This window comes from Emys orbicularis, chromosome 3 (genome assembly GCF_028017835.1).
Source record: "Emys orbicularis isolate rEmyOrb1 chromosome 3, rEmyOrb1.hap1, whole genome shotgun sequence".
Classification (NCBI taxonomy): Eukaryota; Metazoa; Chordata; order Testudines; family Emydidae; genus Emys; species Emys orbicularis.
This window is the reverse complement of record NC_088685.1, coordinates 153,839,059-153,864,243: the sequence shown is the minus strand read 5'-3', so window position 1 is coordinate 153,864,243 and position 25,185 is coordinate 153,839,059. Positions and strand designations below refer to the sequence as shown.

The 25,185-nt window shown below is 41.2% G+C and overlaps 1 protein-coding gene across 1 annotated transcript in view; it reads right to left on the bottom strand.

Annotated features, from left to right (window-relative positions):
* DNAH8 (dynein axonemal heavy chain 8) overlaps window positions 1-25,185 on the bottom strand; it is a 536,895-nt gene that overhangs the window by 94,257 nt on the left and 417,453 nt on the right. Inside the window, exons 60-69 of the mRNA XM_065401473.1 lie at window positions 21,275-21,467; window positions 18,331-18,453; window positions 15,546-15,676; window positions 14,979-15,132; window positions 14,253-14,417; window positions 13,534-13,760; window positions 12,918-13,036; window positions 9,601-9,704; window positions 3,338-3,514; window positions 567-734 (exon numbers count right to left, since the gene is read on the bottom strand). Of these exons, the coding sequence (XP_065257545.1) occupies window positions 567-734; window positions 3,338-3,514; window positions 9,601-9,704; window positions 12,918-13,036; window positions 13,534-13,760; window positions 14,253-14,417; window positions 14,979-15,132; window positions 15,546-15,676; window positions 18,331-18,453; window positions 21,275-21,467 (1,561 nt within the window). The remainder of the gene's footprint in view (window positions 1-566; window positions 735-3,337; window positions 3,515-9,600; window positions 9,705-12,917; window positions 13,037-13,533; window positions 13,761-14,252; window positions 14,418-14,978; window positions 15,133-15,545; window positions 15,677-18,330; window positions 18,454-21,274; window positions 21,468-25,185) is intronic.

The window sequence follows — 25,185 nt, the reverse complement described above, 5'->3', positions numbered from 1 at the left end:
ATTGCTATAGCTTCTTTCCATGTGGGAATAAACTATACCAGTATACACATGTTTATTCCAGTATAACTGCATCTATAACTGTATTCACTTTAGGAGGGCTGTACCTGTTTAACTATACCTGTACATCTAAAGCAGTTCAACTTTTGTCTGTAGACAAGCCCTAAATAAAAATACCCTGATTTTCAGAGGTGCTAAGCACCTACAGTTCCCAATAAAATTAACTAACTGATTCAATGTCAGACAAAATTAGAGCTACAGAGATACTTCATTTCCTCACTCATTCTTTCTTGCAGTTTTACTCTGAAGGATTGAACACAGCCATTTATGTGTCTGTTCACCAAAAGTTTAAGCAACACACTTATCACTAAGGACATAGCATAATTTGTGTTATCAAGCAGATTTTCTTTGCATATTTATGCTGCTCTAAAAGCATATGTTTGCGTTCATGTTTTAAGGATGTATGTCCCTATTTTGAACAAGGATTTAGCACCATAATTCACTGATGTTCATTTTTTTTTATTGTTTTAGAAAATGTTCAAGACTTGCTGCCTGGAAATTCTACTTACTTTTAGTGACTCTCCCCAGGATGGTTTGCAGCAAGGCTTTTCTGGATCCTGTGTAACTGAGTCTATTTTCTTTTGGAACAGTAACAAACAGCAATCCATAATCCTCATGATTAGATGAGGGGGTTTTGCAAGTTTCCGAACCGTAGCAATATCCACTGGTTTGATAGTCTATATCGGGAGGGGGAGAAAAGTGGACTTATTGCTTAGTACCATTTTATAGATTTTTTCATTCAATACTAAATTAATTATTAATTATTATTATTATTATTCCAATTTTCATTTTTGTGCTTGAGGAACGTTTGATTTATGAACATACAGTATATATGAGTTATTGGATTTACTTTACTAAACTTTATAGTTCTATGTCCCTGAAGCTGATTTAAAGAAATATATACTACACAGCTATATGTTTTCTCCATCCCCATGTGAAAATCAAAATTAAATACAAATAATACAGGCATTATGGAATTAAGCTGTTATATTTAATAGTGATGAAAAATTAATTGTAAATTGGTGTTACTTAAAGTGTAATGTTCCTGGCAGAAGAATATACAAGGGCAAGAAAATGGCTTATGTGGGCATTTGGTAAATGGAGTAATTGAGAAGGTATTAAAGTACTGTATTGCTGCTCTTTGACTTTCTATTAGTGTCACTTTGAGACCACTGCTTAGATAAATATTTATTAAAATGAGAAACCTATCTGTAAATGAAGTGAAGTGATTAGACAAATATTGTGTCAGCATATCAAAACAGCAGTCTAATTTGTGCCAACAAAATATATGCATGCTGCTATTTGCATAACAAAGAGGTAATTATATCTACAAAATGGAATTTTCAGGATGCATGCAAGAGATTTTAAAGTCTGGCCCTTCCTATCACCAATGTGGACTTCAATGTTTCTGAGTGGATGATGCTTGATTTTTCTTGCTTGTGATTAACTGAACCCTTCTCTTGGTATAATTATTAGTAATTGGAGCAGGAGATAGACTGAATCCATAAGACATACTGATGGTTTTATCTCTCTATGCCACTTCCCCCTTTCTCCATGGTTCTCTGCTTGACAATTGTTCAGAGTACAGCAGAACAAATCAATTAAGATCTGAAATGCAGTAATGCTTCATCATTTGTTAACTGCTCTTATGATCCCTCTGACCTACTTTGTTCCTTTCTCTTTAGTTCCAGAAAGATATACACAAAATCCATTAATGGGAGAGGGAGCATCCATCCTTCAGACTCCACTCTTGCTAAGGAACTATGGAAAGATGTGAGTGATCTAACAAGATAATGAAAAGCCATTATTCTCGCACTAAGAGAATACTTTCCAAGTCAGACTGGAAGGCATTCTAGATTCTATTGACACCTTTAAAAATGGTTACTAATCTTCCATAACTGCTGTTCTTTGAAATGTGTTGCACATGTCCATTGCATTCTTGGTGTGTGTGTGCCCCATGCAGAATTGTGGGAAATTTTTCCATCAACAGTAGCCATCGGAGCAGCTTGAGTGCCCTCTGTTGCCGTGCATTACAGCATGACAGTATAAAAGGCCCAGCCACTCACGAGTTCCCTCAGTTCCCTCTTGCTGGACAACTTTGATGCAGAGAAGGGCAGGTCATGGAATAGACATGTGCAACACATCTCAAAGAACAACAATTATGGAAGGTTACTAACAGTTTTTCTTCTTCGAGTGATTGCACATGTGCATTCCACTCTCAGTGACTCACAAGTCATAAAGTAGGAGGAAAGATCAGAGAACATGTATACACAGACTGGAGTACAACTCTTCCAAATTTAGCATTGTCTCTAGAGTAATGAGTGATGGCATAATGTGATGAAAAGGTGTGAATGGAAGACCAGGTTGCTGCTCTACAAATTTCCTGGATAGGGACATGAGCAAGGAAAACCACGGAGGCTGCTTGCTATCTTGTGGAATGTGCTGTCACTTTGCTGCCAGATCATAACATACACGAATGCAGAAAGTCATCCAAGACTAAATTCTTTGTGTCGAGACCAGGTGACCCTTCAGCCTGTCCACAGTGGCCATGAATAATTTGGTTGACAAATAGAACTGGTTAGTCCTGTCTATGTAGAACACCAAAGGTCTCCTAATATCTTTGGTATGCAGGCATTGTTCCTTCCTATTGGTGTGTGGTTTTGGGTAAAAAGTAGGTAAGTAATTTAACTAGTTAATATGAAAATTTGATACAATGTTAGAGAAGAATCTTGGATGACGGGGAAAGTATATTTTATTCTTAAAGAAGATTGTATAAGATGGTTTGGATGTCAGAACACACAGCTCGGCTATCTTTCTGGCTGAAGTGATAGCTACTAGGAAAGCCACCTTCAGAGTTAGGTGCAGTAAGGATCATGTTGATAGAGGCTCAAAGGGTGAACTGTCCCAATGGATACCACTGAGGGAAAAAATTCTGACTGTGCATGGGGCATGCGCACATCAAATGTGCAATGCACATGTGCAATCACTCAAAGAACTTTTGGGTAGATTTACATCTAAGCCTTTGTAATTGTTAAGTGGCTAGATGGAAGCAGGACCTGGAGGGATATTCATTCCTCTCTCTTAAAGCAGAGATATGGATGCACTTGGAAGTAAAATATGGACTCCACAACTATTAACAAAAGGCTTGCGTACTAAAACTGACAAGCTCAAATGATGGCTATGAACATGAGGTGAACCCTTGTCTGGCTGATATTAGCCATTCTTTCATCATAGGAGACAACACCTGGAAGACTGATGAAAACCTACAAACTTTACTCACATTCAGTGCAGCTTCTGCTTCTTCTAATGCTGGTCTAGCTGCCTCCAGTTTGGTCTCTGCTACCACTTTTTCTGAATCAATTTCATCTACAATCTTTTGTGCTTTGTCCTTCACACCTTGGACTTCATTTTTTACTTTAGCTGATGCCTCAGCACTTACTGTAACTTCTGCCAGCACCTAGCATTAACAATAAATAAACAAATAACGTAAAAATATGGAAATATGAAAACAAATGAATACATTTGCAAATATAATGAAATCAGAATACAAAAGGGTTGTTTCTTGGTTAATGTTAGCTACACATGGTACATATATAATTTTACTATGGAATGTAAAGTAGCAAAATTTCATGGCTAGAGGTGGCGAAAATGGTATTCCCCTGTAATACCTGACTGGGATCCTTCCACCAATTTAATGATAAGAGGACTTCTCAAGGGACCTGCCCTCTCATGTCAATGTGCTGTTCGTTTGGAAGGTAAATGGATTTCAACCACCATTGCATGCAGTGAAGTTGATGTCTAGCATGCTGTGTTACATATGTGCAAGAGACCATGTAATGTTTTAGACCAGAGGTGGCCAACCTGTGGCTCCGGAGTCACATGCAGCTCTTCAGAAGTTAATATGCGGCTCTTTGTATAGGCACCGACTCTGGGGCTGGAGCTACAGGCACCAACTTTCCAATGTGCCGTGGGGTGCTCACTGCTCAACCCCTGACTCTGCCACTGGCCCTGCCCCCACTCCACCCCTTCCTGCCCCCTCCCCTGAGACTGCCATGCCCTTGCTCCTCCCCCCTCCTCCCCAGAGCCTCCTGCACCCCAAGAAACAGCTGATCGGGAGGTGCGGGGAGAGAGGGGGAGGCGCTGATTGGTGGGGCTGCCAGTGGGTGGGATGCGCTGGGAGCGGGGGGTGGGGGGAGCTGATGGGAGGCTGCTGACTTATTACTGTGGCTCTTTGGCAATGTACAGTGGTAAATTCTGGCTCCTTATCAGGCTCAGATTGGCCACCCCTGTTTTAGACACATTCTTACCAGGGTTTGAGAACAGTTTTATAATTCATAACAAGATCTTAAACAACTTTGAAACTATCTTGAGGTAGGCATGTTCTTGCTGTAGTAATGTTGTAGAGTCTAGAACTGCCTGTATGAATTCTATCCTCTGGGTTGGCACTAATGATGATTTTTGTTGTTGATGGTGGTGAAAAGCTGACAGATCTGATTAAATGAATCTTTCATCTCCTGAAGTGAACTCCCTCAAATGAGCCAATCATCAAGGTAAGGATAAACTTGTATTCCTTGTCTTAGCCCTGGTCTACACTACAAGTTTAGGTCGAATTTAGCAGCATTAGATTGAGTTAACCCTGGACCCGTCCACACGACGAAGCCATTTTTGTCAACTTAAAAGGTTCTTAAAATTGATTTCTGTACTCCTCCCCGACGAGGAGATTAGCGCTGAAATCGACATCGCCGAGTCGAATTTGGGGTAGTGTGGACACAATTCGATGGTATTGGCCTGCGGGAGCTATCCCAGAGTGCTCCATTATGACTGCTCTCCCTTTTTTCCCTCCTGCAGCTGCAAATGTTTCAACGTTCCCCCTATCATCTCCGTCCCAGAGGCTAGAGCAGATAAGAAGGCGAAAAAAACGCATTTGCGATGAAATATTCTCTGAGCTCATGCAGTCCTCCCACACTGAAAGAGCTGAGCAGAATGTGTGGAGGCAAACAGTGTCAGAGTCCAGGAAAGCAGAAAATGAACGCAAGGACAGGAGGGACAAGTGAGATGAGAGGTGGTGGGAGCAAGAGGAGAGGTGGCGGGAGCGCGATGAGAGGAGACAGGATGCAATGCTGAGGCTACTGGGGGATCAAACCGATATGCTCTGGCGTCTGGTGGAGCTGCAGGAAATGCAGCAGGAGCACAGACTGCCGCTGCAGCCCCTGTGTAACTGCCCGCCCTCCTCCCCAAGTTCCATAGCCTCCTCACCCAGATGCCCAAGAACGCTACGGGCACCCAACCACTCCACCCCAGAGGACTGCCCAAGCAACAGAAGGCTGGCATTCAATAAGTTTTGAAGTGCAGTGTGGCCTTGTCCTTCCCTCCTACCCTCATCCACCACCCCACCCGGTGCTTCCCTCCTCACCCACCCATCCCGGGCTACCTTGGCAGTTATCCCCCTATTTGTGTGATGAATTAATAAAGAATGCATGACTTTGAAACAATAATGACTTTATTGCCTCTGCAAGAGGTGATCGAGCGGGGAGGGCGGCTGGCTTACAGGGAAGTAGAGTGAACCAAGGGGGTGGGTTTTCATCAAGGAGAAACAAACAGAACTTTTACACCGTAGCCTGGCCAGTCATGAAATTGGTTTTCAAAGCTTCTCTGATGCGCCACGCACCCTGCTGCGCTCTTCTAATCGCCCTGGTGTCTGGCTGCGTGTAATCAGCGGCCAGCTGATTTGCCTCAACCTCCCACCCCACCATAAATGTCTCCCCCTTACTCTCACAGATATTGTGGAGCACCAAGATAGGGATATGCGTTCCGTCTATTGCCCCACCACAGTTAGGGAATCCCATTGCAGCAAGGCCATCCACTATGACCTGCACATTTCCCAGAGTCACTACCCTTGATAGCAGCAGCTCAGTGATTGCATTGGCTACTTGGATCACAGCAGCCCCCCCAGTAGATTTACCCAGTCCAAATTGATTACCGACTGACCAGTAGCTGTCTGGCGTTGCAAGCTTCCACAGGGCTATTGCCACTCACTTCTCAACTGTGAGGACTGCTCTCATCTTAGTATTCTCACGCTTCAGGGCAGGGGAAAGCAAGTCACAAAGTTCCATGAAAGTGCCCTTACGCATGCAAAAGTTTCGCAGCCACTGGGAATCATCCCAGACCTGCAACACTATGCAGTCCCACCAGTCTGTGCTTGTTTCCTGGGCCCAGAATCAGCATTCCATGGCATGAACCTGCCCCATTACCACCATGATGTCCAAATTGCCAGGCCCCGTGCTTTGAGAGAAGTCTGGGTCCATGTCCTCATCGCTATCGTGAACCCGCTGTCATCGCCTCCTTGCCTGCTTTTGCAGGTTCTGGTTCTGCAAATACTGCAGGATAATGCGCGAGGTGTTTACAATGCTCACAACAGCAGCAGTGAGCTGAGCATGTTTGCCGTGGTACGGCGTCTGAAGGAGAGCAGGAAAGCAGAGTTGCAGCGGAATCGGTGGATGACAATGGATGCCACAAGAATAGATATTTATACTGAACGACGAGAGGACCTGCAAGGTGGATTCATGGCACCAGGAGAGCAGAGTTGCAGCGGAAGCGGTGGAGGACGACGGTTAGCACCGCGCACATTTCCCGAGTACCCGGGAGCCCATGACAGACAACATGGAGAAATTCGCTGTTGAGGCAATATCAGCAGAGCAGAGTTGCAGCAGAAGCATCGTATGACGATGATGATGGTTTGCAGTCCTACTGCACTGTCTGCTGCCAGCAGCACCCGGGACACAACAGCGGCGGTGTCATTGAGCTGAGCTGAGCGGGCTGCATGCTTGCCGTGGTATGGTGTCTGCGCGGAAAAAAGGCGCAAAACAATTGTCTGCCATTGCTTTCACAGAGGGAGGGGCGACTGACGACATGTACCCAAAACCACCCGCGACAATGTTTTTGCCCCATCAGGCACTGGGAGCTTAACCCAGAATTCCAATTGGCGGCGGACACTGCAGGAACTGTGGGATAGCTACCCACAGTGCACTGCTCCGTAAGTCGATGTTAGCCATGGTAGTGAGGATGCACTCTGCCGACTTAATGCGCTTAGTGTTGACATACGCAATCGATTGTATAAAATCGATTTATAATAAGATATACCTATCTCATAGAACTGGAAGGGATCCTGAATCATAGAATATCAGGGTTGGAAGGGACCTCAGGAGGTCATCTAGTCCAACCCCCTGCTCAAAGCAAGACCAATCCCCATACAGCTTTTTACCCCAGTTCCCTAAGCGGCCCCCTCAAGGATTGAGCTCACAACCCTGGGTTTAGCAGGCCAATGCTCAAACCACTGAGCTATCCCTTCCCCTCATTGAGTCCACCTCCCTGCCTGCACTAGGCAGGACCAAGTACTTATTTTGCCCCAGATCAGTAAGTGGCCCTCTCAGGGATTGAACTCACAACTCTGGGTTTAGCTGGCCAAAGCTCAAACCAGGAACAGAATCACACTACACAATGAAATACCATGTGTTGTAGTTGTGTTGGTCCCAGGATATTAGAGAGCCAAGGTGTGTAAGGTAATATCTTTTATTGGTTCAATAAAAGATTTTACCTCACCCACTGTGTCTCTCTAAGGAAATGAAAGGTATACTGAACTTGTGTTTTTCTTCAGGCAGCTGTTCCAGGGATCTAAACCCAAGTGTAGAAATTGTACTTGGACATTATTGTGTGCTGTATCAGAGGGGTAGCCGTGTTAGTCTGAATCTGTAAAAAGCAACAGAGGGTCCTGTGGCACCTTTAAGACTAACAGAAGTATTGGGAGCATAAGCTTTCGTGGGTAAGAACCTCACTTCTTCAGATGCACTTCTTCTTGCATCTGAAGAAGTGAGGTTCTTACCCACGAAAGCTTATGCTCCCAATACTTCTGTTAGTCTTAAAGGTGCCACAGGACCCTCTGTTATTATTGTGTGCTATTATCTTAATTACTTCTATAATATTTATATGCACAAATCACTTTATAGACAAATAAAAAATGAAGTCTTGGGCTCAAAGAGCTTTGTTTTGTTTTCTGTTTAGTGTTTTTTTACTTATACACACATATGCCCCATCCCCAACCCCCAGACACGTGCATGGTTAGTTGTGTGGCTAGGAGACAGTGAAGAAAATAAGGCAAGGAGTAAAGAAAGATGACTGCAGAGAGGTAAAAATGGGGCTAATTTGATAAACAGAAGACCATACTGCAGAAGAGTAGTTCTTGTATCTTAGATAGTCAAATCTTTTGGATTCTCTGTCTCCAAATGCTGATCAGAAATATTTCCTTCTTCTGACTTATCTATGACTGCCAATTCCACCAAGGACCAGAGAGCAGGGTGATAAGAAAAGCACTGGAATCCCTGCTCTGTCACTTAATAAAGTCAATCTCTTTGCCATAGCAGGGATCAAAGCCAGACAGAACCAGAGGTCTTTGCTGGCTTAAGTATCCCTTGGTTTGCGGGAGAAATATTTTGCCATTATATTTGAATTCCAAAATGTCAAACAGTCTGTGCATTTTTTTTCCTGAACTGCCAACACCACAAATCTTATAATTATCTGGTTGTTAAATGGAAGCAATAGAAGCATACTATTGTCTTGTGAGGTGGAGGAAGAGGGCCTAGGCTGTGGAAACAGCCTTAGAATCATCAATATATTCCTCTTCTCCTTTCTCTTTAAGGTCAGTTTCCAAGAGACCATCACCAAGGCTGATGAGTAGTGTGGAGTGTCCTTGAGAAGAGAAGATGCTACATCTGCTATTATGCCAGAATAATTTGATTCCCCACAGAAACACTTTCATTAATGACAGATCAGGCTCCTCTGTGGTCTCTTTGCTGAGCATCATTTTTAAAATTATGCTTACATGCACAACCCACTGGACCAGCACTGTGCAAGATCACAGGGACACTTTACTTTGTTGTTGCAAAACAAGAACCACTCAAACTTGATTTTTCTTTCTGGACCTACCACATTAAAGCTGAGAAGAATCACACAATGACACAGAATTGACTAACACTAAAAAGGTCCAGCTATTGAATATTAACAAATTGTCTTAATTTAATACATATAACTTAACCAAAATTAACTATTAATAACCCTCAAACCAAGCTGTATTACAAAAAAGAGCACTGAAACAAGCAATGAGACCTGCTGCTTATAGAGGAAAGAAACTAGGAAATGCCGGGCCCCGCAATTCTTTATATAGTTTTCCCACCATCTCCCTCCCCAGTGGGTTCCACCATGGCAGCTTTAGTTTCTGTTGGGACTCCTCAGGCGCCTCACTGGCAGGGCTACTGTGGAGCCTGTGCTGAAGTAGCATACACAGTTGCCCTTGGCACATCCCCTCCTTGGACAGGGGCAGGCTGTTTTGGGGTTACACCCATTTCCTGCAAGTTCCTTGATAAAGAGGATGTTGTGGACCTTTTACACTACTACAGTTCCCCCATGCTATTTTTTTTATTTATTTTTTTGCCACCAGAGGACATTAAAGTGAATCTAGATCACAAATATATTTAGCAATTAAGTACTTACTTTATCTGCCTTTACAGAAGCCAAAGCCAGTTCCTTTTCTTTCACTGCCAATTCCAGAGAGAGTTTGGCAACAGATTCACTGGCTTCCATCAGCTTAGAGAGACCTATCAAATATAAGATAATCATGGCCCCTCTCTCATTCACCTGCCCACTAGCTCACAGTCTCCTACCCTGGGCTTCTCATCCAATCTTAGTCTCCTTCCCCTTCACTCTTCTCAGGGCCTTTGTCCTAGTGCCCCCTTCCCTGTCTCCTAGTCCATGTCTTCTTGCCCAGCCAATCTCAGCCTCTTTCAACCCCTGGCCCCATTTTTTTGCCCCCTGCCAGATTCCACTTCCAGTCTCTTCTCCCCACTAGGGCCCTTTTCTCAATCTGCTCCTCCCACCTTTCCCCAGTCTGGCTCTTGTCCCCTCTGCATTCAAGTCAGGCACCTTTCTCCTCCATGTTGTATAGATGCCAATGGGGTGACATTGAGAGAACAGAAGAGACACTCTCCCTGCTGTCAGTTCCAATGCCCAGCCTCAGCAGCCATGAGCTGCAATTGCAGGGAAAGTCATGCTGACCCCCAGTAGCCCAGGGATGGCAAATGCACACTTCAGTTACATGCAGGAGCTGAGATAGACTGGAGCAGGTTAGTGCAACTGGAATCTTCAGAGATTTTAGCAGCAAAGCTCTAATAAATTCCTATTAAGCATATGCAAACTATGTTTTTTCAAAGTGTTATAACTTGACTGAATTTGGGCAACTTTTCATGGGAACAGCAAAGGGCACATCCCTGATACAAATGTAACTCCACATGTTGAATTTCAAATCCCTACTCCAAAGCACGGGGGACTAGATCTTCTCAATTAAATAGCTGTAAGAATTTTTTTAATATGGCAAAATAATTTATTTTTTCTAATCTCATTCTTGCAAACAGTGGACCCATTTTGACTATAACTTTTCAAAAAGTTCGATCTGAGTGTCACGGGGCAAGTGCACTCTGTCCCTCCTTTGGGGTGGAGGAAGGGGAATTATAGCCCTGCAGATGAGTCTAACAGACCATCCTTTGCCTCAGGGCAGTATGGCCTAGTGGCTAGAGTCAATATGGCTGCCGTTCCTTGCAGGGCTGGATGTTCTAATGGCCAGAGTCATTACGGCTGCCCTTCTTCGAAGTGCTGCATGGCCTAATGGCCAGAGTCCTTTCAGCTGCCGTTCCTTGCAGGGCTGGATGGCCTAATGACCAGAATCAATATGGCTGCCCTCTCCTGCAGGGCTGGATGGCCAAATGGCCACAGTCAGTATGGCTGCACTCTCTCACCGGGCTGGGTGGCCTAATGGTCGGGGCGTGGTGATGGCTGGGGTAGGTTCCCAGCCTAGGACCCTGTCAGAGGTGAGTGTACTCAAAACTGGGTCAGCAGGGATCCAACCGAAACACGCTGACTTAGTTCCTGATCCTACAACTGGATCAATGACTCGTCCCCCTGGGCTACTTCCTACCCTGTCTTCCAGTGGCATGGTCCACGTGTCTCCAGCCTCTGGTGCTTCCGACCGTTCCAACACCTCCTGGGTGTCTGTGGGTAGCTGAGTATCTACCCAGGTCTCAGCAGGCTTGGGTCCCCTGATCTGGGGCTCCGGCAGCTCCTTGGTGGGAGCCTGCATTGTGTGTCCTCTCTCCTCGGCAGTCCCTCCTGACTGAGCTGGGTTACTCCCTTGTATACTAGCTCTCCATTTGGAGCATATCCAGCTGGAGCAAGGGGGCATGGCTTTCTCTGCCCAGAGTACAGGGTTAACCTCTCTTGTCCAGTGCAGCATACGTGCACCCTATCACACTGATGCAGACACCCAGCATGGAAAATTTCCACCCAAACAGTTAAAGTATGGCAAAGTTATAAGAAACTAAAAACACAGTCTTATAATGGCAAATATCTGGCAACCTTAATAATAGGCAGCACTGCCAATTCTGCCTATAGTAATCGTAGAATCATATGGTCGAAGGGACCTCATGGGTCATCTAGTCTAACCTCCAATTGAATGAACTTAGGGCTTTAAAAAAAATACTACAAGCACTAGCTTCAGACAGAAAAAGCATGTAACCTCCCTCACACTTCTGCCTGTCTCAGCCACTTCTCCAGCCACGTTCAACACTGTAGCTAGGGTAGGAAGCAAAGTGACAGTTTGTGCTGAATTCTCACTGCTAATGCAAAAACTTCAGAGAAAGGATTGGAGTGGTTTTAAGCTGCCTCTTCCACCCCCAAGCCAATCAATCAGGTGTTCTTTCTAGCCATTTTTAACTTCCCCTTTCTGTTACAAAAGCTAATTTGGGAATATTAAGTATTTATGTTTAACAGAGGGAATGCTCAGATAGATGATTAAACTAGTTTTAATGCTGTATTTGTATCACTCTTATCATACCAAGGGACTTGGCCAATTGATGTTACTACCTGTAACACAGCATGCACTCACCGACGCGGCGCTTCCTGCTGGTTACCTCGGGAATTAGTTCATCCCAGCCTCAGAGCACCTCCTGCTGGCCAGTGCTTGTCTTTTCATTATCAATCTCCACCACCGTAATTCAGGCCCCACGTCCCTCCCGGCCCGCGGTGCCCTTTCTCCTGGGTACTGCCCCGCAGCAGTGCCCACACACTTGGGGTCCTCCTCTCCCCAGGGAACACCAATCCCCTAGGCCCACTTCGCCTCAGTGACCCACAGCCAGTCTTCATCTAACCCCTTCCCTCAGGGGCAAACTGCAGTCTGAAATGGCCACTCATCATTGGCAAGGGGATTGGACCGGCTGCTCTTCCTTCCCTGGCTGCTTCCCCACAGCCCTAGTACTTCCTCCGGCCCTGACAGCAAGGCCTCTGCCTGGGGGTTTGCCAGGCTGGAGCTCCCCCCCGCTCCTCCTGCCCTTCCCCAGCACTGCGCTGTCTAAGGTATTCTTTGCTCTTTCAGGCAGCCAGGTCCATCTCTCTCCAAGGCTGGAGAGAGACTCACTACCCCTTCTGGTCTGCCCTCTTTTATACCGGCTTGACCAGCTCTGATTGGAGGCCTCCTGCCTCTTCCTGATTGGCTCTCAGCCCCAGCCCTCTCCAAGGGCTGGTTTTTAACCTTTTCGGAGCCGGAGCGGGGTGACTGCCCTGCTACACTACCACATATAGTACTCTGAAGTAACCATAATTTGAGTTACAAAGTTTAACATACACATTTCAGGTTTGGGCTATTTGACTGTGATACAAAAGGTGAATGATCCTAAATGATCTGTGAATGAGAAGCCCAACAATAAAACAGAGGTCATCTGGGACCATATCTAAGATTTATCTTTATTCCCTATTCATCTTACCTATTTGCATGCGTTCAGCTTGTTCATTAATGTTTCCTAGCTTTTCAGAATAAACATCTTTGTAACCATTTATGAAAGAGAGATAAGATTTGGGTGTAACATGAGCTCTTCGTCGATATCTGAAAGGCAGAAATTTAACAGAATTATAATTTAATATATAACTTTCATATAGTATTCATTGGAGATCTAAATAGCCACACTACTGTCCAGGTCTTCAGTTTTAACTGAATTATTTTTTAAAACACAGACAGCAAATATTATATGGAAAGAGAAGCATTTCATGCAGTCAAAATGCAGCATCCCTTCACAATGATAATACTTAATGTCACCTTTTATGTGCAATTACATCTGTCCTTATCCACACAAGCTATATTAAAGTTTGTTGTACCATTTTTTATTCTTATCCTACAATGGGAATAAGGTTAATGAAGTTGCCACATACTTGTGATTATTATGGATGACTTTTGAATTTATCAAATACAAACTTCATTTCTGTATTAATAAACTGGAAAAGACAATTATTGTTTCATATATTATAGTGCCATAAACATTATTCCATACATAGTAGTAATATTTTTTGTGGTTGCTCAATTTTTAAATTTGTACAAAATGTTACCTTTGGAAATAATTCTCACAGCTCTCAGAAACCATATCATGAAAGAGGCCCATAGTTTCTACTACTTGTGCTTTAACTTCAGAAGAACAAACAATATTAAATTCTGAAAGGAAGTAACTGGCTACAGCAACAAGGGCTTCTTTAGGCCATCGATTGAACCAGTCCATAGTGCAGCCTGATATCAGACCAGGAAATTTCAAAGAACGTGCACGGAACTTCTCACCAACCTAACAAGAGTAACAGTTTTAAAACAATGCTTAATATAGTATGTGTGATAACATATCTGATTTCATCCAACACATTAACATGTAGATAAAATCTAAGCAATTTTTTTCTAATTCTTATAACATCATGCATAGTTTTTACCCTATATCTGCATCCTATTCTTTTTTATTATCTTGATATCCTCAATAAAATTAACAAAACAGTAGAAAAAAACCTCATATTAAAGATGAATGCTACTTAGTGTTTTAAAACTTCAGTTAGTTGTACATTAATTTCAACTAAAAGCTTTACATCCACTAACACCTGCTTTGAGGGCTCTTGTTTTTCCGGCAACAATCAAGGACTTCAGTAAAACCTAAAATACTGAAAAATTGCATTCAATGCTCGATATATGTCCTGACTCTTCAAATTATAAACCTTGAATGATCACATCATGTTTTATATGGGAATCTACCCACAGAAATAAACAAGATAGTTATAAAAAGAAAACTCACTGGAGAAAAGCAGAGAACAACATGCAAATTCTTCTTTGACCGTGATATAAAATACTCATAAAGATTATCAAATGTAGGAGGAAATCGAGGCAGCTCTTTTTTCATCACAGATATTAATCCTTGTGTAATTTCATCCAACTCATCCCGAGCAAATAAATTGGAAATCTTTATACAAAACCAAAATTGACAGGAAAAGAAATTGCATTAATTTAACTGAATTATAATATATTTTATAATTGTAATATATCTATCCATCTATCTGTCTCTACAAACACAGACACAATTTAGATGAACTAAGGGCCAAATTCTTCCCGATTTACACCCTATGCAACTTCATTAAAGACAATGGATGTTAGGGAAAAATAAAGCCCTAAACTAGCAAGTTCACCCTTCGGTAATGGTGGCCTTTGAAATGCCCTCCTCACTTATTTTCTCCCTAATGCTTACATAATCTCTCCGAATCAAGTTCACATTGGAGCATGGCTGCATGAGGAAATACTGTACTTTTATGAGCAGAAAAAGGTATTCTTGCAAGATTACTGACCTAAATCCAGAAATTTATATTGAGATTCAGTTTGGACCCCGAATGTCCCAAATTTGAGATATTTGGGATTTAGATCCTTTCTAGTCCCATTAATTATTAAAAAAATCAATGGCAATCAGATATTAAGAGCAAATGTTGAAAATTTGTATTGCTAAAGTATACTGCCATTTTGAGGATCTAACCTCTCCTGAAGATAGCAGATTGTTAAGGTATTCCAGAAATGCTTCATCTTTTATTTCATTATCAGTGAAAATGAAAGTGATGCCTTTTCCTTCTGCACCAGCTACTCTATATAGAAGTTTTAGATCATCTGTTAGATTGGAAACATTATAGGATCTATGAGGAAAAAGAGAAATTACAAATGTGCTTAATACACAATACAGAATCATTGCAATTTTTCAAATTATATTTAATATATAATTTGTAGAACGAATCATGACTATAATATCCACACACTTCAGCAAGGGGAAGATCCATCTCCCCGTGAAATCAATTGAAAGACTCAGGCGCAATTCAGGAAAGCACTTAAGAACGTGCTTCAGAGCTATGATGGGTAGCTATAATTTGCTGAATTAGGGTCCTAAGTGAGCAACCAATGATGCATAAATGAATCAGAGTGTAATATTTTTTTTGTTTACTGTTTTTAAAGATAGTGTTTAAAATAAAGATTAAAATATTTACGTTTCCTCAAAAACATCAGCTTCTAGTTTTGGAGAGACAAATAACACAATATTTTTTTCATTTCTTACCTGGTTAAAGTTATCTGAAATATTCTGTATCCAGCTATAAAAGAGGCCAATCTTGAAAGACTCTGTTTTCCAGAACCACCAACTCCTACAAGTAAAGCATTTCCACATGCAGTCCGAATTATTCGTGAAATCTATACAGAAAAAATACAAGTAATCTGTGCTGTGTTTAGCTAGTTATAGAAGATTAGCAGAGTTAAATATCTGTTTTACTCCAAATCTCATTTGGGAGAGTATTTTTTAAGTCTCAAAGATCAGCAGAAGGACATATGTTTTTGTAGAAGACCTTTCCCATAAGGAAAAATAAGGCCCCTTCTTCCAAATAAAGCAACAGTATCTGAAGAGATTCATGTGACCCAAGTGAAAGGGCTGCATTTTAAGAACATAGCTTCTAATTTATGAGTTATATGTGGGATTTAAAATAAATATGTTTAGAATTTGCATTTAATTGTAGATTTAAGATTGAATTTTTCCAAGCTTAATCTCTTAACGAGTGGGACTTGTTAAAAAAATATGCACAAAAGCCATTTTTAATTAGCAGAAGAATGAAAAAAAAAACCACTTCTACCCTTATAGAAATGTTTGCAATTTTTTTCTAAAAACACCTCTTGATTAAAAGGTAGAGAAATGAAAATAGAGCATGGAAATATCTCTCACTGCAAAGAAGAGCCTTTCAGTGCTTTGATGAAAACTGGTTTTCCTTTGACCAACTTATGAGCTTTCAAGAATTGCACTCTGTCCATACGGGTGTGCGGCAATTCTCCAAAAAGGGCCATATTTTGGAGTTTAATGTACCCACCCTACACACACCCTCATCATATATAATTTGAAATCTTATATTATGTACACTTAGATGAGGTATAATATGGAACTGCTAAGAGATGCCGTAAGACAGTAGGTGAGGTGAAACAAGGGTACCCAAAATGAGAAGGTGTCTTTTTTTTTGCACAGTTCCAGAAACACTGCAGCATGACCATGACTATAGTTTGTACTGTTTAAGTTAATTTCAATACCTTAATGTGGTGTTTATTGGTCAAAGCTAACAAACGACAATGCATTAAAAGATGATTATTGGTTTTGCATAGGCAAGTATTTTTTTTCAGAAATAATGAAATCGTTTAGCATGTGGCAAAAATGGTGAATATCAAAAGTTTGCAATACACCAACATGAAATATTTTTACATCACATATTCTTAATTGTCAAAGTATCTCACAAGTGATTATAATAGTTTTCTATACTGTATTTTCAGTTGAAATTTGCCCAACAGATCAGGCTCACACTTAAGATTGTGCACCAGTAGCAGTAGATTGCAGTACAAACTATGTGCAAACTATGTGGGTTGAAATAAATGTCCATGAATTCCTAATGTACTGCTTCTCCATTTGTAAGCTTTTGTACATATAATGTAGCATCTAGTCTGCCTGATAAAAGTTTTTGTGACTGCATCCTAAGGGCATATCTACCTAGGGAAATAGCTCAGAATAGGTATTGTAGAATAATTATTTCGCAATAACTATTCCACACTAGCTCCCCATGTGGACACTCTTATTCCACACTAAAGGTACATCTACTCTGCACACTACTTTTGGTGGTATGTAGAGTACATACACTACCCACACCCCTAGCATGGGAACAGTGTTGATGGAGAGGCGCTGCTTAGGTCAGTAGAGTAGGGACATCCCTGAATCCTGTGGGTATGTACCAGGGTATGTATCCTACTCATCAAATCAGTGCCTCCCTCATCTGCACTGCTACTTTTAGCAATGTGGTGTCCTCCTGCTTCCCTGCTGCTGAAGTCTTTCCCTAAAGCAGTGAAAGGCTCCAGCAGCAGGAAAAGTTCTGGCAGCTCCCTGCGGCATCAACCTTTCCCTTCTACAGGAAAGACTCCTGCAGTGCGGAGCTGCCAGTAGCTTTCCAGTCAGTGGGGAAAGGCTTTGGTGGTGGGAGGCAGTGGGGAAAGACTCTGGTGTGCCCCACTGCCAAGCCTTTCCCTGCTGCCTCTCCCCGCCAGTCTTTCACTGACATGGGAGGCTACATACCCAATGTAGACACAGACTGCTTTTCATTGCGGCATATAGCTACACATACCCTACCTGGCACTGCCAGTAGTGTCCAGTGGAAACATTGCCTAAGAGTGCCTTTTTGCAGCTTAGCTTTATCCAAAGTGGCACTCTTAGTACTATAGTGTACACATGGGCCGTTAGTATGGAATAGCTATTGTGGTTTAAATTCACGCTCTAGCTTATTTCACAATAGCTTCCCCATATAGACAAGCCCTAAGACTTGGCAATTTTTGCTGTTGGAAAACAATGAAACCATCCCTCACTGTTATTGTATAATACATCTGCCTTCAAAGCTTCCTTTAATACAGTTATTTGATATATATTGTCTTCTTAATGTATAGTTTTACATTTATTTAAAGGGGCTTTCATATTCCATTCTTTACTGATATCTTTATACTGTTCAAATCCTCCTGTATATTCCGCAGATCTTTCTTTATATTAACACCTAACTTTGTATTGTCTTTGCATGGTAATTTTTGAGATTATGCAGCTTTCTCCATCCACCATATAACGTGCAAATTGAAAAAGACTGTCCCCTTACCAAACCTTCTGAACATCACTCCCTGCTTCCTTCCAAGAACATTTAGCTTTACACACAACTACCCTCTATACCCTACCTGACAATTCCAAATTCAAATTGTCAGTTTAGTTCTACTATTCATGTTACTCATGAGGTCTAGTAACCTAAATTAAATGTATTATTAAATTCTGTAAAAAACAAAACCTTAACAAGATGTGTCATTGCATCTTTAAAAAACACCAAATCGAGAAATGATCCCCTAATAGTTTCATTGTATTGCCTCTGGTACATTTGTAATTTTTCACACAGAAATTCAAAGCTCGGGATCTGAAAGAGAGAGAAAAAAGGCAAGAAAAATAACAATGTTAATAGATAAGTCCTAGCATATTAGTGTAACTACAAAGATAAAAACACTTATCTGAATAAAATTATGTAGACAAACTTTTTGGCAAACTCCTTCACTGAATTACTTCCCAGTAACTGGAGATCAATGAATTTGCTGCATCCATAGACTCTCTCTTTTAGAATTGTGTCTCATTATATAGTCAGGAACTGTTAACAGCATTTAGAACTAAAATGGGCTTGCATGCTCTGACATGGCACATAAACTGCATCTTTATAAGGAATCCGGCCCTCAGCTCCTGCTTTTTTCACTTGTTCTTATATCTAGGACACTGGTGTTCTTATTAGTTCCTTCAGGATTTATTTGCTTGTGGCTTATTTATATTGAGACAGATTCTCAGTTGTGCTGAATTTACACTTTGCACTACTGAGGAAAGTAAGATGAAAAGGTGTCTCAAAGCCACTTTTTCAGCTCCCTTGATTCTCGGACAGTTGTGGATTGAAACAGTTCTGCAAGTAATTTAAAACATCTTAGGGGCTCAATTTGCTGAGTCACAGAGTTGAAGAAGACTAACCCATTGTTGTGGAGGAGTCTCCGGACTGGTCTCACTGGTGTGGAGGAATGCAGAGACCAACAACTCATCTAAACTCTCAACCCCCTGTTCTGGCAGACTGGCTGGAAATAATGGCAAACATGAGCTTGGAACAATCATGGCAGTATTCCCCTTTTGTGGCTTCTGAGAGGGTCTCATTATAGATGGAATAACTCTGAACCTTTGGCTTGATCCATTTGACCTGCTCCACCATGATGGGGGAGGGAGAACACATGGAGAAATATAACTTGTTGGGGGATCTTGTTTGAAGAACAAAGCCCAAAAATGTTGGCCCCTAAAGAAGAATAGAGAGTAGGGGAAATAATTTTCTTGTTGCTGTCCCAACATTAGCATTAAAAGCTAGGATTGCAAAGGATAAGGAGAATGCTGAAAGATCACTGGCATAGAAGTGGTCCACTAATTTCAGGAAGATAGGTACAACCCAAATGTTTCACACTACAGAAGGGTTAGGAATCAGACATTTGCTAGAAATTCAGTCTAAAATTTTCTTTGCTAATTTCACCTATAATTCCTAATTATATCTCCTTGTATGATTCAAAAGAATCCATCTCCTTCCTTGGGGTTTACAACCTTCAAATACTTATGCACAACTATACTGTCCCTGTCTGTTGGCCAAAGTAATAGTATACAAATGTTATTTTTTTAAAATCTTTCCTCATAAATCAATCCCCACATTTATACTGCTCTTTTCTGAATTGATTCAAATTTTTCAACAACTTTATGATAATTAGCTTGCCAAAATAGAACACAATATTTTAGGTGCAGTTGCAATAGCCTTTCATGGAAAGGTACAAATGCCTCCTCTGCTTTGAGATGTGATGTTTCTTTATGCACTGCACAAAATTACTTTGGCATCTCACATGTAAATTTGCAGTATACTGTCAACCCAGATCTCTTTCATCATTACTGTTTTTCAAGAATCTCCCCCCATGGATCTGTGTATTGGATTATTTTCCCCAGATGTAGTAAGTTTGCATTTTTCCAGAATGGATCTTATTTTATTATTTCTTTAAATGTGCAAAACCATCACCTAAGTGTAAGATCACAGTTTCAGCCCATAACTATGTTGAAAATTTATTTGTGCATATAATACATGGTCAATCTTCAGGCCTGCCTGTAATTTTTCTTTCATTTAGGTGTATGATTGGTTTTAAATCACTCTTAAATGCTACTTAATCAAAAAGTTTTAGGACCCAATTGGTATACAATTGCCTATTTTACATGTACATTCAGGCACATTATTTTGAAAACATAGCCTTGTGTGAAAATATTTCCCATAGAGGTTCAAACTGACTTAGATTTCCTAATGGAAGCTACCACAAAAAGTTCTAAGTCAATTTTTTCTAGCAGGGGGGAAAATGTCAGCTAGAAAATTTGCTGCCAAACACACATAAACTATATTAACAATTAAAATGTACTTAAAATCAACAAAGAAAAGTTACATTTGAACTATAACACATTAAAAAAGCATCAGATACAAGTAGCTCCAAGTCATGGGCAGATGGGAAAAAAAAGTAAAACTGAGGTAGAAAGGAGACTGAGCATCCTTTTATTTAGAAGGTCTTGCAGTGACTGCTTCAAGGCTTGAGAAGGTACCTATCTCCTCCTGCTTCAACACCAACCGCCTGTTTGGTCTTGACAATGACTTTCTTTACAAATGAAGTAAAACATGTGGCCACTGCTGCTCTTCCTGAATTAGCAATCTCTTGTGTGTCATGAAAAAAGAATCTCAAATTGTCTGTACCAACCCCCACAACAAATAGTGATTTTAGATCCTCTATTTATCCTTCAGGATTTAAAATTTCACTGATATTCTTCAGTGCTGTCTTAAAGGGCATGCTGCGGGCCGCACAGGAGCACACAATCCTGTTAGTCCTTAAAACTGTTTCACTGGTTCTGTGTAGCCAGAAATATGTCTTTAAGACTGGAGAACAGTGGAGTGAAGCGGAAGAGAATGAACAGCCTATATTTATATCAGGTGGATTGTTTACCACATTTTAAATCGCTTTTTAAAGATGTAGATTTACATGATTAACTGTAAACTAATTTGTGACCAATCTAAAAATGTATTCCCTAAACCAAAATTTGTGCATTTATTTGATAAAACTTTCAATATGATCCCGACAATATAGCACATTTAATAATTTAAAAAACCCTTGAACGCCTAATTTTTGAGGTGGAAAATAAAATACCATTTCATAAATTTTTGGTGCTTCAAATACAAAATCTTCAGGTTCATCACCAGTCGGTTCAGGCATATCCTGTAAAAAATCTACAAAATATGGTTCAGCCTGGAGAATTGATGCTAATTCCGGATCCACATGTTCCTCAATTGCTCTAGAAGTGGCTTTATCAAACCAAGCTACATCTTCATCATTAACAAATCTACAAGACATAGATTAATACAATTTAAAAGAATGGAAACACTTTTTAGCTAAAAAGGAATGAAAATAGTTAATTAAACACTGAAATGACTCAAGTAAAACTTTATCAAAACACAAATTAGATAATGATAGCCACTGAAATTTAAGTGCCACTATGTTTTACAAGTACAATATTCATATCTCTATAATACAGAATAATTTAACTTTCTGACTTTCACCCAGTTAGGACAGAAAATTGTATTTATTAGTTAAATAAGGGGAAATGATTCACTGATAGCTGTGCTTAATCAGAGCCCTATCTTTTCTCCCATTTTACTATGGGATTGAGTACATCTAAAGTCATGATGCCATCTCTCAGACAGCAAGGAAACAAAAAATAGTGAAAAGAAGAAGGGATATACCTGTATAGGCTGATTTCACACCTTGATCCTTCAGACTGCTCTTATACCAAAATCCACCAAAATAGCAAAGGAAAGACAAACAGAGAAGAAAGAATACAGAGGAGAGGAAGGGAGGAATGCAGGATGGGAGAAAACTGAGAACACTGATACAATTACTGGTGAGGAATTTTCTCTAATTAAGCCTCCTCTTTTGCTTCTATCCTGCTTATGGATTCAAACAAGCTATCAGAATTATGAAGCAGTTCCTTTAGTAGTGGGAGTGTGATTTCTTAAGAAACAGCTAGGAACACTTTATTCAGTAGTAGTAGGTAAGAGTGTGCGATGGGGACTACCTCAGGTTCTAGAAAAGGGAAAAGAGGGTAGCTAAGAAGAACTCTGAATCACAGATATTTAAATGTGCGGATATTCATCCTTCTTTTCTCCTCCTTCTCAGTGATGAAATATTGGGGGGTGGAAAGAATGGGACAACCCCAAATCAGACAGCTGTGAGCAAAGCTCTGTGCTTGTGGATGAGGAGGCAAAAATATTGAAGAATTGAGGGGTGGAGTTAGCCTGTATATAACCCCTAAATCTCATTATTAGTCTACTAGCATTCTGATAGATGGCACCATAACACTAGCTGTGCTGAACCCAAAGCAGGGCAGGAGAAGACAATGCATGAACATTATATAAATACATTCATCTTTCATGTCCTTTTATGTACTTTGGTATTATCCAATCAATGCAGAATGTGAACATATTCAGGAAATTGATATCACATAAATTGCATGCTAAAAATAATGTCTTTCGCTTTATAGCTGGCTCTCCCTAAAAGGGTTTTATTTTGAAGCTTCATGGCATAATATTTTATGAGTGGATATTGTCCTGACTTCAAATTCAAACTGAGTGTCATCCTTCTTCTTCCATTAAACAGGCCACTAATGTCTGTACAAATATATACTTTTGTTTATGTATACTTTTGTTTCTCATAATGTGCAGCAGTAAGCATAATTTAAGGCACAAAAAATTTATGCACAGATAATGTACTCTACAATTGATTTATGTTGAGTAGTCTCTCTCATACTATGGGGCAATGAGAGTGTCTGGCTGGAGCAGGAAACTATTGTCTTACTTTATTTTTATAATCTTGAGAATAAGAAAATGCAAATTGCTGCATAGAATTTTAGATTTCCTCTATAAACTCCCTCCACTCTGCTGGAATTTCATGCATCCAGAGGAGCTGTAGGAACTAAGCAGGGTTTTCCACTAAGTGATTCTTCCCACCCCCTAACAGCTGCTGTAGCACCAGCACTGAGCTCAGGGAAACTGTCTGCCTTCCTCCACTCATAGTTCTCCCTTGCTGACATTCAGCCCGTGTGGAGCTCCCTAGGGAGAAGGGAGAGGCAGCAGCCAATGGATTCAGGGCATTTCTGGCAGAGACAGAGACTCATGGTGAAGCATGCTTGGTAAATAAGGGGCTTTAGATAGAAATGATTAGAGGGATCAGTTCAAGTGAGAACAGGTTCAGAAAATGGGATGGGAGGAGGGATGGGTGTCAGAGGTACAGCCTGGTGGGTGGACTCAAGAGGGACCAGGGGAGAGAAAGGGGACAGGCTCTACGAATAGGGACACAAGGAGAACAGGCTGAGGGAATGGGGGAAAGAGAGGCTCAAGGTGTAACTTTTAACTTTTTTTATGTGTGTTTTAGCTGTCATTATTTGCTGCAGTCTACATGCCAATGTATATCGAGCCTGTTTTTGCTTCATCCATATTATAGGAAGCTTGTGGTCAGTATTTTGGAAAGCTCCAGCTTTTATAACTTTACTGCCTTCTTTATACCAGAAGATTATTGGAATATAAAAATTAGAGCCTGCCTCCACTTGACTACCAGAGGCAAGCATTGTGAAGGAGAGGTTACTCACCTTGTGCAGTAACTGGCATTCTTCGAGATGTGGAGCACCCACAGGAATGCACTTCAGATACGCATGCACCCTGCGCCTTTGATCGGAGATTTTTGGTAGCAATGCCCATTTGACCCACACTTGTACCCTACATATCCTCGTGTCCCGTACCGAGACTATATAGGGCTGTGCGGGCAAACCGCCCTCAGTTCCTTCTCTACTGCAAAGTCCCACAGAGGAAACCCTAAAGCAGAGGGGAAGAAAGGTGGGTAGTTGAGCACTCACAGTGACACAAATCTTGAAGAACTCCAGTTACTGCACAAGATGAGTAATCTCTCCTTCTTCAAGTAGTGTCCCTGTGGGTGTTCTACTTCAGGCGACTCCATGGCAGTAACCCCTTAAGAAGGTGAGAGTTTTGGAACAGAGGCTATCACAAAAGAAAGAACTGTGTTGCATACTGCAGCATGTGATCTTGCAGAGTGAACCAAAGCATAATGGGTGGAAAATGTAAGCACTGAGGATCATGTTGCAGACCTGAAGATTTCAGCAACTGAATGTCCTTAAGTAGGGAAATGCTGTAGACTATGCTCTAGTAGAAGGCACAATCACTTGTAGAGGAGGTGGAACCTCAGCCGAACTGTAACAGGCAATAAACGCATCCAGAGATCCAGTGAGAAAATAAAGAGTCTACGAGTCTTCCTGAATGCTGATGACTTCTTAACATGTAGTGCATGAAAGGCAGATTCCTGTGTAGACTAATGCAGCTTAAGAAAGAAAACTGAAAGGTGAATAGTTTGGTTAATGGCCACTAAAATCCATCTTCAGAGACAGATGTAGCAGCAAGCACATAGTTAATATCCCTAAATTAACCTTGATGGAACTCATAGAACTCATAGAAAGGCCTGATGTTTTCAATTCCAGCAGCTAATCCAAGATAGTGGAAAAATGACTGGACAGGTGAAAGATGAAGCTGGTTACACCAGAGATGATATCTTCTCCATTTCTGAAAGTAAGTGTGTCTTGTAGATTACTTTCTGCTACTTAAAATTACATTTTGTACTCCTGATGAACAGGCTGCCTTTAATCCTGAGAACCACTGAGGAACCATGCTTGTACTTGCAGAATGTTCAGAGTGGGGTGAAGTATCTGACCTGCATCATAAGACAACAGCGGAGGTTTGGTAGGGGAGCTGCCACAGGGTGAGAGGGTGAGGGGTGAGTATGATGAGGTAAGGAAACCAAACTTGTCTTGGTCAAGTTGGTGAAATCAAAATTACCTTGGCTTGGTCCAGTCTGATCTTGATGAAGATCTTTAAGGGTATGCATAAAAAAGACTTTTTGTCCATGTAATGAGGAAAGCATCTGCTAGAAAATGGGGATCGAGTTCTTATTTGCAGGTGTGGCCCTAGAGTCCTTTAGGGTATGAAGCAAGTCGTCCA